We start from the raw sequence: 19,445 nt of genomic DNA, 5'->3' as shown, positions 1-19,445 counted from the left end.
CAACCAAAATGTTCCTATGAAGTGGTTAAAAAAGAATACTTTTCAATTGTCATACCAAAAACCACATCCATACCTTAATGTTCATGTGACACATAAGTATTGTATGATCTTATTATGGGGCACATATTCAAAGGAATTAAAATCATGTAAACCAGACATGTTTATTTTAGCACTGTTAATAACATGATAACATATGAAGTAGAAAATGTGATATGCATGTATATACACAATGGACTATTATTCAACTTTAAAAATGAATGGGATTCGGTAATTACAGTAACATGGAAGTGAAACTTCTAATTGACGTGGAGTTTTCTGCCTGAGCTGGCTTTGAACTGGGGTCCTGAGATCTCAGCCTCCTTAGTAGCCAACAAGTGTGAGTCCCTGGCGCCTGGCTGTGGTTCTAATTTTTTGAAATAGGATCTCAATTTTTGCAGGATCCTATTTACCCTTCTTGCATCTCAAGTGTTCACACATGCCAGGTTGGAAAATCAAACGAAATGAACCTAGAACCTAAGCCACAAACTCGTTTTTGCCTTTTTAAAACCTATAGTTGGCCTTCAGAATATTGGAGGGCTGGGAATGTGGCTTAGTGGTAAGAGTGCTTGCCTAGCATGCATAAAGCCCTGGGTTTGATTCCTCAGTACCACTAACAGAAAAGGCTGGAAATGGCACTGTGGCTTAAGCGGTAGGTGCTAACCTTGAACAAAAGAAGCTCAGGGACAGTGCCCAAGGTCGAGTTAAAGGGCCAGGACTGCCTCCCCCCCAAATAAGTTGGGAGGCGGGGAACTGTCTATACTGAACAAGACTATGTCAGATTCTTACTCTCCAACACTATATCATAACAACTATTTGCATTAAAGTGTATGACAGGATAAGTCGATATGTCGGAAAAATGAACTTTACAACTTTGGTGGGGGGGATGGGAGGGGGAAGGATACGAAGGGATGGGAAGGGGAGACAAAGGAGGAGGCTACAATACTTGATAAGAAATGTGCTCATTATCTTACCCATGTAATTGTAACCCCTCTGTACAGTATTTTCACAAAAAAATAAAATAAATGACTCTAACATCCAGGGATTTTGGTATTTGATCAGTTAGGATGCTAGATGACTACTCAACAATCATCATACTTAAACAGAATACTGCGTAGTCAAGGAAGACCACACATTGTTTCCAGAACTTCACAATCTCAGATCTTTCCAACAGGAACACCAACACTAATGATGTTTGTTTTGCCAAGGAAACTGCCATTATCAGTCCAGTGCTTAGCCACCGCAAATCATGTAGTTTACCATGGCCACCAGTATAGTCACACCTCAGCTTTAACTGGATATACAAGACATTTAAGCATGCATTTTTAAAATGTTTTTCTGAGGTTTAGTCGTATTTAGATATTAAAAACATGCATAATATCTAACAGTTATATATGCATTCATTTTAGGAAGGCCTAAACATTTTCTCAAAAACCAGATTTATAGTCTGGTGAGAATGAGAATCACTACAGTAACGTCTTCATTCTTATTTTTCTAACCTTAAAACATGATCTTATCCTTAGGAACTAATGTGGGCCTGGCAGTGACCCTGAGCCTCTTTGTGCCCAAGGCTAGCATTTTACCACACTTGAGCCTCAGCGCCACTTCTGCCTTTTTCTGAGTAGTTTATTGGAGATAACAGTCTCATGGACTTTCCTGTCCAGGCTGGCTTTGAACTGTGATCTTCAGATCTCAGCCTCCTGAATTTGTAGATTATAGGCATGAGCTAGTAGCATACAGCTAAATTCTGATTTTTCTACTTACCCAAACTATGAACTTGGAAAAGTATTTTGTTCTTTTTTCCTTAGTTTTTCCTTTTATAAAACTGGCCTTAAACCTTATTTATAGGTTATTTCATAAATTTAATATGAAACACCTACATGATTATGCATTAATAAGTACTTTCTAAACAATCTGAAAAAGATGGGCTAGGATTGTGGTTCAAGTGTCAGTGTGCTAGCTGTGCCAGCCAGGTACTGAGTTCAAACCCCAAGTAACAAAATAAAAAGTCAATGGCACAGAAATATACTATATGTAAATGGACACAGATCTACCTGCTGTTTTCATTGCAGATAAAAGGTTAAAAAATTACCTATTAAAAAAAAGCAATTAAAAAAAAAAAAAACAAAAACATGCATGTTGGAAGTGATGCTGTGGCTCAAGCAGCAGAGCACTCGCCTTGAGCTGAAGAGCACAGAGACAGCGCCCAAGCTCAGAGTTCAGGCCCCACGACCGACCAAAAAAAAAAACAAAAAAACAAAAAAAAGCATACACTATATATATAACTAATGAGAATTTAGACTAATGAAAACAGCAACATAATTATGATTAGTTTTATACTGTTTTCTTACCTGTAGGAATCCAGGTAACAAGTCTGCAAAATGTTTGAAGAGAGCAACATTATGTTCATTTGCAAGTATAAATGCAGCTGTAGCTCTAGCAGATAATGTCCTGATCTACAACAAAGAGAATAAAAGATGTCACAAATATGACACTGGATAGATTCACCTTTTCATATTCAAGATGAAATTATTCTTCACCTTGAAGTAGCATTTATTTTATCATATTCTAACCCCCATAAAGTTCTTTCACAAATTAGATGGAATCAGATATTAAAATCAGTGGAATTTAAATTATTTACCGATGGATGTTCCTGATCTTGCATACACTGAACTAACATCCGTTTGATGACGTCTAAATAGTGCTGCTGTTGGTTTCCAAAAATTCCAGGAAAGTTCCTAGAAAATGATCCAATAACATTCTTTAAAAGCTATATTATATATCTCTGTAAAGTGTGAGAATCTCTAATGACCAGTTTACCTAATTACTTCAAAACTTGCATCAATCCTTATGTTGAACATCATCCTCACATGCTCTAAAACAAGTTCTCTTTCTGGATGGGGCGAATGGAAACAAACACATAGCCATTCAGACTGGTTATGGAGGCTCTGCCCTGCTCCTTACTATATCCTTTATTACCCACTCTCTGCTTCTCAGCTGACTTGCAATGCATGATGGAAAGGGAAGCACAAGGTTGTGAGAGGCAGTGGTACTAATCATGCCTTCTGCCCATCCATTCCCAGTCTTGGTGTCCAAGGGAAGACTGTTTCTGCTTTGCAAATGTGGACTAATCAACTGGGCAAAAAGTAAGCTCCGTTGGAAAATAAATACAGCAGAAAAGATTGGAGGCAAAGCTCAACGAGTAAAAATGACTAAGTACAAGGCTCCATCAAAAACAAGTGGGGGCTGGGAAAGTGGCTCAGTGGTAGGTAGAGCGCTTGCCTTGCATGCCAGAGGCCCTGGGTTCGATTCCTCAGCCAGAAGTGGCGCTGTGGCTCAAGTGGTAGAGCACTAGCCTTGAGCTGAAGAGCTGAGGGACAGCACCCAGGCCCAGAGTAAAAGCCCCACAACCAGACCCCCCTGCCCTGTCCCCCCCCCCCCCGCAAAAAAAAACAAAAAAACAAAAACCAAGTAATTTAAAAAAATTGGTAAACAGAATGCTTTCACTTAATTCTGCATCCTGGATTATTGAAACAAACAAGATTCACTTGACAAAGTAGAAAAAGATGTAAAATCTGAAAAGTGTATGTAGTGTAACTGGAAAAGTTGTGAATCACATATATTAATAATATAAGCACCACCTAATTCTAATCCTAAACCATTTGTTCATAAATATACAGAAGTCTGTTGAAAAAGATAAAGTACACTCACAGAAAAAAAAAAAGACTACAAAAAAATAGACTCACTCCCATTCTGTTCTTTTTCACAATTATTATTATTTTTGCCAGTCCTGGGGCTTGAAGTCAAGGCCTGGGCACTGTCCCTGAGATTCTTTTGCTCAGGGATGGCACTCTACTACTTGATCCACAGCACCACTTCCAGCTTTATCTGTGTATGTGGTACTGAGGAATTGAACACCAGGACTTCATGCACACTAGGCAAGCACTCTTCCATTAAGCCACATTCCCAGCCCTTTTCACACTTATAGTGGTTGTCTAAAAGCTACATTGTTACTCTTCAAATAAAGGCATGGAGACTAAGAAAAATTTCAGGACAAAAGGAAAACTGTAGCATGTAAAACAATCCCTACCCCCTTTTTACCAAATTTGCTTTTAACATAAATGCAAAGTATATCGGGACAGTCCCAAAAGCCAAAATTGGGCTAATACAATCAATTTTAGAGCTCCAAGATATGAATATTTTTTTCTTTTGAACAGGATCAGGACATGTACCAGAATATGTGAAGGGCGGCTTCCCGCAGACCCATGTTCTGAGAGCTGACTGAGTCAAAGAGGAACTTCAAACCTTCAGGCCACTGGTTGTTGCCGTCCTCGTCTGCAAGCAAAGAAATCTAGGCATGAGGAGTGCCAATCCAACCCCAAAATATTAGGGATAAACCCTTCTAATGTCCTAAGTCCCACTGAAATTGTACCACAGTACAAGTGTCATTTGCTCTATAAGTTTTAGAAATTCCAATACAATGAAGTCTTTTAACCATGAAAACAGTATCACAATCTTAAAAAAAAAAGATTTCATGTACATTTGGGTTTACATAAGCAAGGATATTAGGGGTGGTCATTTATTTTTTCCAGTCCTGGTATTTGAACTCAGGGCCACAGTCCCTGAGCTTCATTTGCTAAAGGCTAGCACTGTACCCACTTGAACCACAGTGCACCACTTCCAGCCTTTTCTGTTTATATGGTACTGAGGAATCGAACCCAGGGCTTCATGCATGCTGGGCAAGCACTCTACCACTAAGCTACATTCCCATCCTCAAATTGTTCTTGTATCTGGTTCCCAAGGACTGGGATCACTGATGTGTGCTAGCAAGCCTGGCACAAACTTTATAGTTGTTGTTTTTCTTTTTTGTCACTTGTGGGGCTTGAACGCTGGACCTAGGCGCTTTCCCTTAGCTCTTCAGCTCAAGGCTAACCCTCTACCACTTGAGCCACAGAATCACTTTTGGATTTTCTGGTGGTTCACTGGAGACAAGAGTCTCATAAAGCCGGGCGCTGGTGGCTCACGCCTGTAATCCTAGCTACTCAGGAGGCTGAGATCTGAGGATGGCGGTTCAAAGCCAGCCTGGGCATGAGAGACCATGAGACTCCTATCTCCAATAAACCACCAGAAAACCGGAAGTGGCACTGTAGTTCAAGTGGTAGAGCGCTCGCCTTGAGCTGAAGAGCTGAGGGACAACACCCAGGCCCAGAGTTCAAGCCCCACGACCGACAAAAAAAAAAAAAAAGTCTCATAGACTTTACTGCCTGGGCTGGTTTTGAACTGCTATCCTCAGATCTCAGCCTCTGAGTAGTTAAGATTATAGGCCTGAGACACCAGTTCCTGGCTTGTTCTTTTCTTATGCTGGTACTGGGGCTTGCTCAGGTTCTGGACAATGTCCCTGAGCTTTCTCAAGGTTAGCGTTGTGCCACTTGTGCAACAGGTTCTACTTACAGGTTTTTTGGTGGCTCATTGGAGACAAGAAACTCATGAACTTTCCTGCCTGGGCTGACTCCAAGCTGTGTTCCTCAGATCTGTTTCCTGATTAGCTATAGCTAGGATTACAGGAGTGAGCCACCTGTGCACAGTTACTTTATAACTTTAAGTATATAAAATGTTACTTTAACAAGACTTTAAAATGTAGATTTTTAAATGATACTATTGCTCTAGTTAAGATACTCACTGATGTCCTATGTCACAAAAACCTGAAGTCCAGAAGTGTGAGGCAGACTAAGCAATAGGCTGTTTCTTTTCAAAAGTAAAATAAGTAGCCAGGTATCCTAGCTCATGTCTGTAATCCTAACTACTCAGGAAGCTGAGATCTGAGGATCAAGGTTCAAAGCCAGCTGGAACAGGAATGTCTGTGAGACTCTGGCATTGTACCTCAAAGTGACAGAGTGCTAGCCTTGAGCACAAAAGCACAGGAAGGACGTCTAGGCACTGAGTTCAAGACCCATGACTGAGAAAAAAAACAAAAAATGAAAAATTGTGGCCAGGTGCTGGTGGCTCATGTCCGTAATACTAGCTAATCTGGCAGTTGAGATATGAGGATCATGGTTCAAAGCCAGCCTGGGCAGGAAAAGCCATGAAACTCTTGTCTCCGATAAACCTCCAGAAAACTGGAAATGGTGCTGTGGCCCAGGTGGTAGAGCACTAGCCTTGAGCTGAAGAGCCGAGGGACACTGCCCAGTCCCAGAGTTCAAGCACCACCACCACCACCAACAACAACAAAAAAAATAAATAAATAGTCATGCTTGCCTGTATATGAAAATAAAACAGAGGAAAACAGGCTGGGAAGGGGGCTCAGTGGTAGAGTGCTTGCCTTGCATGCATGAGGTATGAGGTTTGATTCCTCAGTACAACATAAGCCAGAATATGCTGGAAGTGGAGGTGTGGCTCAAGTGGTAGAGCGCTAGCCTTGAGCTGAAGAGATGAGGGACAGTGCCCAGGCTGAGTTCAAGCCCAATGAACTGACAAAAAAAACAAAAAAACCAGAAGTGGTGCTGTGGCTCAAGTGGTAGAGTACTCGTCTTGAGCTGAAGAGCTAAGGGTCAGGCACCCAGGCCCAGAGTTCAAGCCCCATGACTGACCAAAAAAAAAAAAAGTTACCTATAAAATTCAAAAACATAATTTTCGAATCTATTTTAGGATATTCAAAATTAAGTGTTCCAGTAGACTTTGAACTTATTAATCTAAACTATAAAAACATGTCATACAGGGGCTGGGAAGGTGGATCAGTGGTAGAGCGCATGTCTTGCATGCCAGAGGTCCGGGGTTCGATTCCTCAGCACCACATAAGCAAAAAGAAAAAAGCCAGAAGAGGTGCTGTGGCTCAAGTGGTAGGGCGCTAGCCTTGAGCTGAAGAGCTGAGGGACAGCACCCAGGCCCAGAGTTCAGGCCCCATGACCGGACCCAAAAAAACAAACAAACAAAAAAACATGTCATACAAGTCTCTAAGAATTAGTTCATAGAAAAATTTACACTCCAGTTGGGAAGATGGCTCAGTGGTAGAGCGCTTGCCTTGCGTGCCTGAGGCCCTGGGTTTGATCCTCAGCACCACAGAAGCAAAAATAATGAAAAAAAAAAAAAGCCGATAGTGGCGCTATAGCTCAAGTGGTAGAGTGCTAGCCTTGAGCTGAAGAGCTGAGGGACAGCGCCCAGGCCCTGAGTTCAGGCCCCACAACTGGACTCCACCCCACCCCCACCCCCCCAAAAAAAGAAAAATTTACACTCGATTGGCTGAATTTAAAGACTTGAAGTCTGGGCTTGGGCCCTGTCCCTCAGCTCCAGCTCAAAGGGAGTGCTCTACCACTTGAGCCACAGTGCCACTTCTGGTTTTCCAGTGATTTATTGGAGATAAGAGTCTCACGGACTTTCCTGCCCTGCCCAGCAGGGGCTGGCCTCCTGAGTAGCTAGGATTACAGGCATGAGCCTCCAGGACCCAGCTACTATTTAAAAAATGTAATTTTAAAGTTTTCTTTTTACCTAATTTTAAAACATCTTTTGGCATTTTTTTTTTTTTTTTGGCCAGTCATGGGACCTGAGCTCTGGGCCTGGGCACTGTCCCTCAGTTCTTCAGCTCAAGGCTAGTGCTCTACCACTTGAGCCACAGCGCCACTTCTGGCTTTTTCTGCTTATGTGGTGCTGAGGAATCGAACCCAGGGCCTCATGCATGCAAGGCAAGCACTCTACCACTGAGCCACCTTCCCAGCCCCTTTTGGCATTTTTTTGTTGTTGTTGTTTATGGGGTCAGTCATGGGCCTGAACTCTGGGCCTGGGCGCTGTCCCTCAGCTCTTCACCTAAAGGCTAGCACTCTACCACTTGAGCCACAGCGCCACTTCCGGCGCTTTTTTTTCTGCTTATGTGATGCTGAGGAATCAAACCCAGGGTCTCATGCATGCAAGGCAAGTGCTCTACCACTGAGCCATCTTCCCAGTCCCTCTTTTGGCATTTTATAAAGTATGTAGTATAGCAATTTAGCAGCCAAATATATGCTTTATCAGTATATATACATACATGGCCACTACTGCACATGGAGTCCACTGCTTTCTACCTCAATTGGCAAGCTGAACTATAAAGAAGGATCTACCATTAGTTAGCCTGTGCTTGTAAAACTTTATAGATGAAAAGAGGAAATATAGCTAAAAACCTTGAAGCAAATTGTAAGATTATTTTTACGTATGGGCATTTTGAATAGTAATTTTGGTAAGTATTATGGCTGGATTCTATAAATAGCTGTAACTTTTGGCTCTGAATGCAGAATCCATAATCACATTCATTTTAGATCAAATAAACACTACTGTGATACTCGTGAATTATCCTCCAAAAGATTCTATTTAAAAAAAAAAAAAAAAACAAAACTACGGCCAGGTTCCAATGGCTCTCGCCTGTAATCCTATTGTAGGAGGCTGAGATATGAGGATCCTGGTTCAAAGCCAGCCTGGACAGGAAAGTCTGTGAGGCTCTTATCTCCAATGAACCACCAGAAAACCCAGAAGTGTTTCTGTGGCTCAAGTGGTAGAGAGCTTGCCTTGAGCTACCTAGAGGACAGGGCCCAGGCCCAGAGTTCAAGCCCCATTAGCAACAAAAAAAAAAACAAAAGGGCCAGGCATTGTGATACATGCCCATTACCCTAGCATTTGGGTAGACTGAAGCTATAAGACAGTGTGTAGCTCAGACGTGGACACAGAGGAGAGACAATCTCACTAAACCAAAGGAATATATGATAACAAAAAAAAAAACATATACAACAGCCTTTCCCTGTGACCTAATAATAAATTTATCTATACACATACCTATTAAGTTCCTGGCCAATTCTGCAGCAATATCACAAATTTTTTTCCTCATGCTAGATTGTGTTTCCATCTGAATAATCATTAGCAGTTCACTCTTGATGGCAGTCTGAACATCCGATGGAAGAGTGGGATAGACTTCATCAAATGCAGAGGACAAAAGACGTCTCAGGAGGACGGCAGCCATTTGTCTAGCCTACAGACAGACACCATTAATACCTTCACCTCTTACTAGAGAAAACATTTCCCATCATTATGTCACTGCTTGCATTTTAACAATTTGTCTCAAAAGCACCTTTTAGCTGCCCTAAAAAATGTAATTAGCATTTTTTATATATTACATTTCTATGAAAGACATTCATGTAAATTTGTGGTTTCTGTGCAATATGATTATCAAAAGGATCACGGTTATCTAATTCAAATTCGGTTATCTAATTCCTAAACTGATCTAAGATGTTAAGTGCAGAGATGGTTATAAGCATGGGTTAAGCAATAGTGTTTGCCAAGGAAACACAAAGCCCTGTGTAAATCTATTTTAATAAGTGAAAAAAATATTGATTTCTTCTATGAGCTCACAGAAAACAAAATGGTCAGTCCACATGGGAAGAAGTCAGGTGACCTCTATAGAAATTAAGCTTGGCTTCATTTCCATCAAATACTACCATAAGCACCAGCCTACACTGTGAGTATTAACAGGTGTCACTGTATGACTCATAAATGTTTTATAGTTTTCTAGACTTGAATATTTCACTATCTTTTCTAAAGTAAACATTCTCAAGGACACATAATACTTAAATCCAGGCACATATGCCTGTTTTATCATCAGGATCAAGGAATCTTAAAATTTAAGCAACTCTGAATTTGGCATACTAGGCAATTCATTAAAAATCACAACTTTCAAAAAGTGTCTTAGTTTCTAAGTATATCTTCTTTTTGTTTTTTGGGTCGGGTCATAGGGCCTGAACTCTGGGCCTGGGCGCTTTCCCTCAGCTCTTCAGCTCAAGGCTAGTGCTCTACCACTTGAGCCACAGTGCCACTTCCAGCTTTTTTCTTTTTGCTTATGTGGTATTGAGGAATTGAACCCAGGGCCTCAGTCATGCAAGGCAAGCACTCTACCACTGAGCCACCTTCCCAGCCCCTCTAAGTATATTTTCATCTAGAGAGGATTATACACACAAATCTGTGTAGATGAAATATTAGTTCAAAATATTTGGCAATATGAAAATACTAAATGAGGGGCTGGGAAGGTGGCTTAGTGGTAATGTGCTTGCCTTGCATGCATGAGGCCCTGGGTTCAATTCCTCAGCACCACATAAGCAAAAAGAAAAAAAAAAAGAAAATACTAAATGATCTAATTTTTGTAAGGTCTGGCCTGGGCCACGCAGTCCCTGGCTTCCCCAGCTCCTGGCTAAGTCTCTGCCTAGTAACTAGGTAACTGGCACACCTGGAGGCAGGTACCTCCTCTCCTCCAAGGTCACATTCTGCCCTGGGTCACTCCTCCCATCAGACAGGGAAGATCCCAGACCCTGGGGTAGCAATCCAGATGTGGCATGGCCCCACCTCTTCCTGTTCTGGGCCTGGGGATGAGTCCGCCCCTTTTGGCAAGCCTCTCCACCAAGCATGGTGTGGGGTAGGCAGTTCAGAATAAACTCTCTCCTCTCTGACCTTAAGTGCTCTCTTTATTGGCTACCTCATTAAATCTATTTAATTTACCTAGCAATTTTCTCCTTTCTTTAATAGAGTACTTCAAAAGATACCTTAACACCTATATTAGGTTATGTGTACCAGAAGAAGTATCCCTCCCCACTTCCTTTTGTGACCAGGTGGTTCAGGAAATGACCTCAGTGGATGAGGAAGTGACCTCAGAGCCTGGGAACCTTTGCTGACTCACAGTCATGTGATTGATAGTCAGGTGATTACTGGTTTTAGTCAGGTAAAGTAGAAAGGGGAGGGGCTGTTCTCCTGGGCCGACCTAACTTATTCCTATACCAAGTCAAGTTCTAGAAACATCTACACCGTAAATAACTCATCATCTACTCTGACCATAATGCAACAACACCCTAATTCCTTTTGTAAGAATGTGATATTCGTAAGAAGAATTAAATTAATGTTACCTCCTCAGCAGCTGTTGTATTTCTGATAGCTTGCAAGAGGAATGTGATCTTTGATTGGCCTGGGATATTCTCATAGGTTTCCTACATGGAGAAGAAAATTACAAGTTAGGATGTCATTAGAAAACCTCATGAATAAGTGAGTGAAGGGAATAGCAGAGTAAAAAGTAGAGGAGGAGCACTGTACAGAAGCAGTCCCGGTCTAGGGTTAACATTTCCTTCTATGATGTAAACTATACTCAGGTTAGCAAAAAGAGATGTCCAAGGAGTTACTTGGTTCTTTTCTACTCATGCTTTTTAAATCTGTTTCTCAATTTATATTCCCTGGTTTATAAAATTCATGGCCTACAAAGGCTAAAAAATGGTCAAATATGACTTGGCTTATGTGCTTCAAAAAAAGTGCTCACTTAGTATCACTTTATATTCTGGAAAACTACTTAAGACCATGTAGAACTGCTCAAATCACCACTACTTCCAAACACCAGATATATCCCTCACATTAAATGAAACAGTGAAGTATTCAAATTCTTCATGCTACATTATCTTTCAAGCAAGGATTATATACATAAACAAATGACTGTACTCAAGAGAAAGTTAGCCACGAGACTTTAATATCATTGCCTGGCATGTTAGTAAAGAACTAGACTCAGAACACATATCTGTTAATGATGTAAAATCAGAACAAACTTGTTTGCAGTAAAAAGTTAACCTCAATTAAAAGCAGACTGTCAGCATGGATCCTACAGTACGTTCAAATAGATGCTTGTGCACATGTAAAAATTCTCACTGTAGAAAATAAATCAACTTAAGTACACACACATGGATTTTTTTTTCCCCTCTGGAAAGAGCAGACCCTCAACTTCTCCATTAACACAGGTAATTTCTTACTATAAACTCAAAGGGCGTGCCCACTCGCTCACTGTACGGCATCTCTATAATAATCTCTGGACAAAAAAGGGAGGAAAGAAATGAGGCTACTTAAGAACTCAGGGATCTTCAAAGTACGCCAGGAGATATTGACATCCTTGAGATATAGTCAGAAAAGAAAGGTTTAAAATGGCCAGCCAAGATCAAAGATAAGGAAGACAGAATTCTGTTGTAAGGCTTTGTCCTATCTCTAGCATTTGTTAGTTCTGGGTTTCAGCCCTGAGGGCTTCCTCCACTGCAAGAGTGGGGAACCTTTTTACTGCCAAGGGCTATTTGGATATATTTATAACTGCCAGGCAGACCTCACAAAATTATCAATCGAAGAGGACAGCCTCCGGCATTGCACTAAGAAACTGTCAAATTATTTCCTAAGGTGGCCCCACCCCTGCCAATATCAAAGTTCCTTTTATGCAGGGGCACACAATATTCAAACATTTCAGCCCAGGGAAGAACATTTTTTAGGGGAAAGATTTTAAGATCTTCTAAAAACCTCCAGTTTCTTGCTACTAAAAAGCTTATAGGACCTTAATAATGCTTTAAAAAAAAACAATAAAACAACAACAAAAACTCTGAGCATTCACAGCAAAGGGGAGGTTGGTCTAAATTCAAAAAATGAAGTAACAGGGGGCTGGGAAGGTGGCTCAGTGGTAGAGCGCTTGCCTTGCATGCCTGAGGCCCTGGGTTTGATTCCTCAGCACCACATAAGCAAAAAGAAAAAAGCCGGAAGAGCTGAGGGACAGTGCCCAGGCCCAGAGTTCAGGCCCCATGACCGGACCAAAAAAACAAAACAAAACAAAAAAATGAGGTAACGGGATGGGAAGGTGGCTCAGTGGTAGAGTGCTTGCCTTGCATGCATGCATGAAGCCCTGGGTTCGATTCCTAAGAACCACATAAGCAGAAAAAGCCAGAAGTGGCACTGTGGTTCAAGTGATAGAGCACTAGCCTTGAGCTGAAGAGCTGAGGGATAGTGCCCAAGCCCAGAGTTCAGGCCCCAGGACTGGCAAAAAAAAAAAAAGAGAGAGAGAGAGACAAAGATATTCCCAAACTGAGTGCAAATATGTGCCTTGAAGTTCCTCATTTTTTTTTAAACCAAAGCAACTGGAAAATTAAAAAAAAACAGCAAAACCTTTTCACTTAAAAAAAAAAAAAAAAGAAAGTCTGGGGACTGGAAAGGTGGCTCAGTGGTAGAGCGCTTGCCTTGCATGCATGAGGCTCTGGGTTTGATTCCTCAGCACCACATAAGAAAAAAGCTGGAAGTGGCACTGTGGCTCAAGTCGTAGAGCGCTAGCCTAGAGCTGAGGGACAGCGCCCAGGCCCAGAGTTCAGGCCCCACGACTGGATCCAAGAAAAAAAAAGGGAAAAATAAGTCTGGGCAGAAATGTCTGCATTAGACTCCTAAGTAACCACTCAAAACCAGAAGTGGTGCTGTGGCTCCAAGTGGTAAAGCATTAGCCTTGAGCAAAAGAGCTCAGGCCCTGAGTTCAAGCCCCACAATCAAATAAATATATAAAACTATATAAATCTCCTGGGTTGGGACTGTAGTTAGTTTATGGTAGAGGGAAGCCCATGCACAACATCTGAGGTTTCATCTCACAGTGTATTAACAGTATCATATCCTTTAATTTCTTGCCTATGGCATATCAGATACCTTGTGGATGCTATAAAGGATTAAAATTTAAACCAAGTATTTTTTGCTTTGTTTTAAACTTTCACCAGGCTGGCTGGGCACAGTGGCTCATACCTGTAACCCCAGCTACTTAGGAGGCTGAGATCTAAGGATTGTGGTTCAGAGCCAGCCTGGACAGGAAAGTCCGTGGGACTTTCATGTCTAATGAACCCCCAGAAAACGGGAAGTGGCCCTGTGGCTCAAGTAGTAGAGTGTTTGCCTTGAGCTAGAGCTCAGGGGCAGTGCCCAGGCCTAGAGTTCAAGCCTCACAACTGACAAAAAACAAAAACAAAAAACAAAAAACCCCTCACCCGGCTATCACTCTCAAAAACTGATGATCACTTTTGAGGATCTCTACCTTTGCTCAAGTAGGACTACTGATGTTGATGTGATGGTGCTAATTTATAGTAGAGACTTAAAAATAGTAAACATTCCATAATGAATTAGAAGTCAGTGATGGGAACATTTATGCCTGAGAGGACCTTCAATACAGTAATGAAATTGCATTATGGCCAAAGGCAGTAGCTCACGCTTTTATTCCTGGCTCTTAAGAAGCTGAGATCTGGGGATCACAGTTTAAAACCAGCTGTTCCAGTGAGACTTTTTAAAAAATGGTCCAAGACAGGCACTAGAACTTAGTATCTGACATATTTTCAATTATTGGCTTGCACTCTACCAACTGAGGTACAACTGCAGCTCCTCCCCTCCCCCCAACTAATCTCCACCAAAAATAGTAGTACTATGGCCCAAGTACTACTGCCTTGAGCAGTAAACGCTCAGGGACAGCACTGAGGCCCTGAGTACAAGCCCTAGGAACAGCCCGCATTGGGGGGGTGGGGGGGGGTAGGGGGTGAAGCATGATGACATCCATATAAAAAACAGCCAAATGTAATGGTTTGGAAATGTGTTATCTTTTTCTTGGTTTCAACAGATGTTTAGAAAAGTTCTACAATGGCAGGGATGGCATTTCTTCATCCTGGCATTCCAAGTACCTAGTCACTGGAACCCAGTAGATACTGTAGAGAATTTGTAAACCTATTCGTAACAGATAGGTGCAGTTAATGTTCCCAGCATTGTGGCAGTGCTTCTATTCCACTGGATTCTACCACATGTAATCATGCTGTGTCAGGATTTTGCCTCCTCTTCCCTGCCCACAAAGGCAAAATGCTAATGAGTACCCTTCTCACTCATTCCATAAATATGTATGCAGAGCCTATCCTTGTATCAGAAGATGCAAGAGGGGACAAGCAACCTTCTCAACACCCTGGCCTGTGTGCAATTAGATACATTTTCCAGTATGCTACCCCCACCTTTAATTCAAATCTCAACAATGAAGTTCTGTATTAGGATCAATGAAGTACCAGTCTACATGAAGAATCTTAAGTATATAACATCTATGCATATGATTAATAAAACACTTGTGTATTACATGCAGGTTCAATTCTAAAGGACTTGTCAATTAATTGCCTATTTATACATTGTATTGAGATTTTAAGGGCATTTAAGAATTTCTTCAAACACTGGAAACATTTTTGGCATATGTTCAAAACTTTCAAGACTTTGAAAACTACTAAAAAAAAACAAGACTGTTAAAAGCTTCTAAATACAAATAAGTAGTTTATACAATGGAACAAGTTTTATTTTTTATTTATTTATTTTTTTACAATGGAACAAGTTTTAAAACTGAGGCTTCAAGCCCTTTTGTGATTTTTCAACAAGATGTAAAAGTCATATTGTACTTATCTCCCTACTCAATTGGTATTTTGACTGAGTAAGTTACAAAGATATTTACTGAGTCCTTGCTAATTGTTTAGTTTAGGAAATACTGCTATATTTTAATTTCTAAGAAAAAAAGTGTACATGTGTGTAGAATATTGAGCTATTTATATGCAGTCACTTCTCAAATACTTTCCTAAAAAGCTTTATACACAAATCAACTGTGTCAAAATAAGAAAATTCTGTATCAGTGGTTAATTTACATTAAAATATATTCTGAGGATATACAAAGAAAGACATGTAGTATCTGAATATTTTCACTAAGAATAAAGAGATTAAAAGAATAACAGTACTTATTTCCAATTGTTCTTTATGAGAAAATGTGCTGAATGCTGCTAAATATCCCCTAAAGTGTTGGGATAAAAGATTTACTGCAGGCACCAATTGGAACTCAAGCTCAACTAGACACTGGTATTTAGTTCAATGGAAGAGATGCCCCACCAGGCTTGACAATAGAGACTTAAGCAACTGGAGGGAAGAGGGAGCATTAAACTAGCTTACTAATTACAATGCTGTCCTGCTTTGTAACACATGAATATTTCTGAGTTAGGATTAAGAACTTTGGTTAAAAAGAAATTATCTACAGGGAGCAGAAAGCATCAGAATGTTGCTTAGTATCATCATAATCCTGAGTGCAAATTCAGGATACAACACAAATACAAATGGCTTCTAAATACAAATGGCTTTTTACCCTACCAATAATGTCACAAAGCTTGGCAATGTACAATAATATTTTACCTCAATTATCCATTCATAGGGGGCTGCTTATATAAAAAAGTATTTTTAACAATATGATCGTCTTTAGCTGTTCTAGATTATGTGGCAATGTGAAATACACTAAGTTGCAAAATAATGTGTACATAAACTCATTCATATAAAAATGGGAGACCTACTGTGCATGCTTGTACAGATACCTTTTGAGGAAGACTCGTGAGACACAAATGGTTACTTTTGGAGAGTGGGCTAAAAAACTGTACTGTATGAATTCTTACCACGAATATTACATGTTTAAGAATATATGAACAAGGAATTTAAAAAAACTATCAGAATAACGTAGTAGTTTCATGAGCTTGTTCCCACAGATCTGAAGTTCCAGAATACTTAACTTCCCTCATTCATTCATGGATCATTAGGTGTGAGTAGCACTTAATTCAAAGCACAGAATAACGCCACTGACTTAAAAGGCAACTCTACAGCCCACCGGAGCCAAAAGTGGACCTGTCAATTTCATTAGCTGCTCTGTCCCAACATCTCGCAGTGAATTTCAGTTACATGGTTGCTAGGAACTCCAAGTAACAGGTTTGAGGGTCGACTGGAAAGTTTCTCCCTTTTCTGGAAGTATCTATCTCCCACAGTGGTCTCAATATTGATGGGCAAGGTAACAGTTCTACCAAGTCGAAGTCATGTGTGGAAGAGAGAAGGGAATGAGATGTAGAGGGTGAGAGGATCGGGAGACCCATTTTGATGTAAGGATACTGAAGTCTTAAACGGGTGGTGTTGGCCCACAGACACAACGGAAGTGCCAGGATATCCCACGAGAGACCGCAAGTCTCTAGGGATCAAAGGGAATCTGGTCGGAGGAAGGTGGAAGCTGCTCGGGAAGAGACCTTAAAGGCAACTTCACCCAACTGGGGCTGGGGAAGGGGGGTGAGCGCGGCTTCCGATCTTCAGAACCAAGCAAGAGAAAAGAGGGCTACATGGAGGAAAAAAGGGGAAAAAAAGCACGCGAGTGACGGGAGGGGACAGGCGGGGCTGGGGTGGGGGGAATCGGGGTGCCAGGATGGGGCGAGCGGACAGGGAGGACCGAGGGGGGCCCCCGTGGAGAGAGAGAGCGGGAAGGAGGTCGGGGGGGAGGTAGCCGGGGCCCGCCGAGCCCGGGCGGGGCGGCGGCGTGTCAGGCGCGGCCGCACGTGTGCGCGGGGCCAAGTGGAGGCAACCGGCGCCGCGGCTGCAGGGCCGGAAGGGCCGGGCGGGAGCCGCGGGCCGCTCCGCACACGTGGGCTGCGGGCCGCCGCCCGCCGGGCTCGGCCTGCGCCGCGCCGTGGAGAGGCCGAGGCCCCGCGTCGGGGCCCGGCCGGCGCGGCGGTCCGGGGCGCGGGGACCCCGGGACAACGAGCTCGCTTACCTCCGCCTGTTTCCGGACCACATTGTCGGGGCTGAGCAGGTTTCCCAGGAGCAGGTAGAACTGTTGCTGCTCCGCCGCGGCCGCCGCCATTGCGCTAGGCGTGAGAGAGAGAGAGAGTGGGGAGGGGGGGGGGAGAGACAGAGAGACGGAGGAGAGGGAGGGGTGGGAGCCGTGAGGCGCGCTGGCGGCCGGCGGGAGGAGCGGGGCGGGCCCAGCGCGGGGACCGGCACCAGCGGCGGCGCGGGGCTGGGGGGCCGGGCGGGAAAGGGCGGGGCAAAGGGGACAGGGGAGGACGGGGCGGGGCTCCGTGTCCTCTCACCCCGGTCGCGGCCGCCGGCGCCAGCGCCTCATTGGTCCATGGCGAGGGGCGTGGCTTAGGCCTCTCCTCTAGGGCCGAGCGGATTGGCCACGCACCCCGCCGTACCGTCACTGGCCGCGCGCGGCGGATCGCCGGGCTGGGCCCGAGGGGTTCGCGGCCGGACTCTGGGCTGGGGCCTAGGCGGTACATCGCCTGACGTTCGGGATCAGGCCGGGGTGGCTGGCTGTGGCCTGGGGGCACGGGGCCCAGTAGGGGTTGGGGGCGGGGGGGTGGAGGAAGAGCTGGAGGAGCGGGTCGCTGAGCGCGGGAAATTCCCGCGCCGCTGGCTGGCCGATTCCCCGCCCCGTACTTGTGGCCTAGAAGCGGGTCCCACCCCGCCGACCTCCGGGCCGGGCCCCTGGTGTCCCTTAAGGAGAGGGGGTGGGGTGCCTAGAAGCTCGTCTTCCTACTTGAACACCATCCCTACCCCTCACCGACCCCCTCATCAGCTCCCTCCCCGGGCGGTGCCCTCGGGCCACCCCTTCCTCCCGCCGCGCTCACTGGTGACTCACTCCCGAAGCCGGCCCGGAAGAGGGGTTGTGGGCCCTGGGCTTGCCCGCTCTCCCCGCCCCCCCCCCACTCCCTCCTCCCGGCCTATCCCCATACCACCTGTGCTCCCACCCCAGCGTCCGGACTGTTCTGTTTGGGGACCATTACCCTCTCCGACTGGGAGAAGTCAGGGAACACACTCCCCTCCCTGGAGGTACACTGGTTTGTGGGGCTCGTCGCTCAGTGGTCAGTGATGTCCACCAGTACCCCGGTTATAGCATGGATGGTACTGGCATCGTCTGCCTTGGCCGCGTGCAGGTCAGAGGGCACTTCAAACTAAGGCCCTAATGTGTCCATTGTTCCTTGGGCCAAGAGTGACGGTGATGAAAATTCATTCTCTCTTCCATGAAGAATATAGGCCCGGCGCAGGTAGTTGTATACCTCGGGCAGCTGATTGTATTTAACTTAGAGAATTTAATTTCCTGCTGGCTATTCTGCTCTTTGGAAGTCTTACTAAACATTGACTCAGATTTTTTTTTTTTTAAACGTTGGCCTGACATCAACAAGATCTATCTACCGTGTGGTGTGCAGAATTGAGCTGAAGCCCTGGAATCCACATGTACTGTGATGGCCAGCCAAGACTTATTTCTTTTTCAGCCAAGATTTTTTAAAGGAATTAAACTGATTCACAACGAAAATTTCAGTTGAAGGTAGACGAGTGATAGAACATCTTCCTAGCAACTCCGAGACCCTGAGAGTTCAAAGTTAGTACCAACAAAATACTTTTTTTTTTTTTTTGCCAGTCCTGGGACTTGAACTCAGGGCCTGGGCACTGTCCCTGAGCTGCTTTGTTTCAAGGCTAGCACTCTTACCACTTGAGCCACAGCACACTACTTCTGGCTTTTTCTGTTATGTGGTACTGAGGAATTGAACCCAGCACTTCATGAGAGTTAGGCAAGCACTCTACCACTAAGCCACCTTCTCAGCTACAAAATACTTTTTGTACATGGTGAGCATGCCAAGATTTGTCAGTGGTTTCTTCTTCACCCAAGATTCTTAAAAAATTTTAAACTATATAAGAAAGCAACAATTTTTAAATAACGAAAGCCAGATGTGGTGGTGCCATGCTTGTAATCCCTGTACACTGGGGGCTGAGATAGGAAGTCC

General features: G+C 43.6%; 1 protein-coding gene across 1 annotated transcript in view; it reads right to left on the bottom strand.

The window, feature by feature from the left end:
- Nucleotides 1–17,648, bottom strand: part of Ipo5 (importin 5) — a 42,807-nt gene extending 25,159 nt beyond the window's left edge. Inside the window, exons 1-6 of the mRNA XM_042682636.1 lie at nucleotides 17,432–17,648; nucleotides 10,941–11,021; nucleotides 8,830–9,022; nucleotides 4,269–4,371; nucleotides 2,678–2,774; nucleotides 2,388–2,492 (exon numbers count right to left, since the gene is read on the bottom strand). Coding sequence (XP_042538570.1) covers nucleotides 2,388–2,492; nucleotides 2,678–2,774; nucleotides 4,269–4,371; nucleotides 8,830–9,022; nucleotides 10,941–11,021; nucleotides 17,432–17,521 — 669 coding nt within the window. The 5' untranslated portion in view covers nucleotides 17,522–17,648. The remainder of the gene's footprint in view (nucleotides 1–2,387; nucleotides 2,493–2,677; nucleotides 2,775–4,268; nucleotides 4,372–8,829; nucleotides 9,023–10,940; nucleotides 11,022–17,431) is intronic.
- Between the last annotated feature and the right edge of the window lie 1,797 nt (nucleotides 17,649–19,445).

The sequence above is a fragment of the Dipodomys spectabilis genome, unplaced genomic scaffold, assembly GCF_019054845.1.
Source record: "Dipodomys spectabilis isolate Male_0828 unplaced genomic scaffold, ASM1905484v1 ptg000075l, whole genome shotgun sequence".
In the NCBI taxonomy this organism is placed as follows: Eukaryota; Metazoa; Chordata; class Mammalia; order Rodentia; family Heteromyidae; genus Dipodomys; species Dipodomys spectabilis.
The sequence above is the reverse complement of the archived record's forward strand: the minus strand, read 5'-3'. Positions and strand labels throughout refer to the sequence as shown.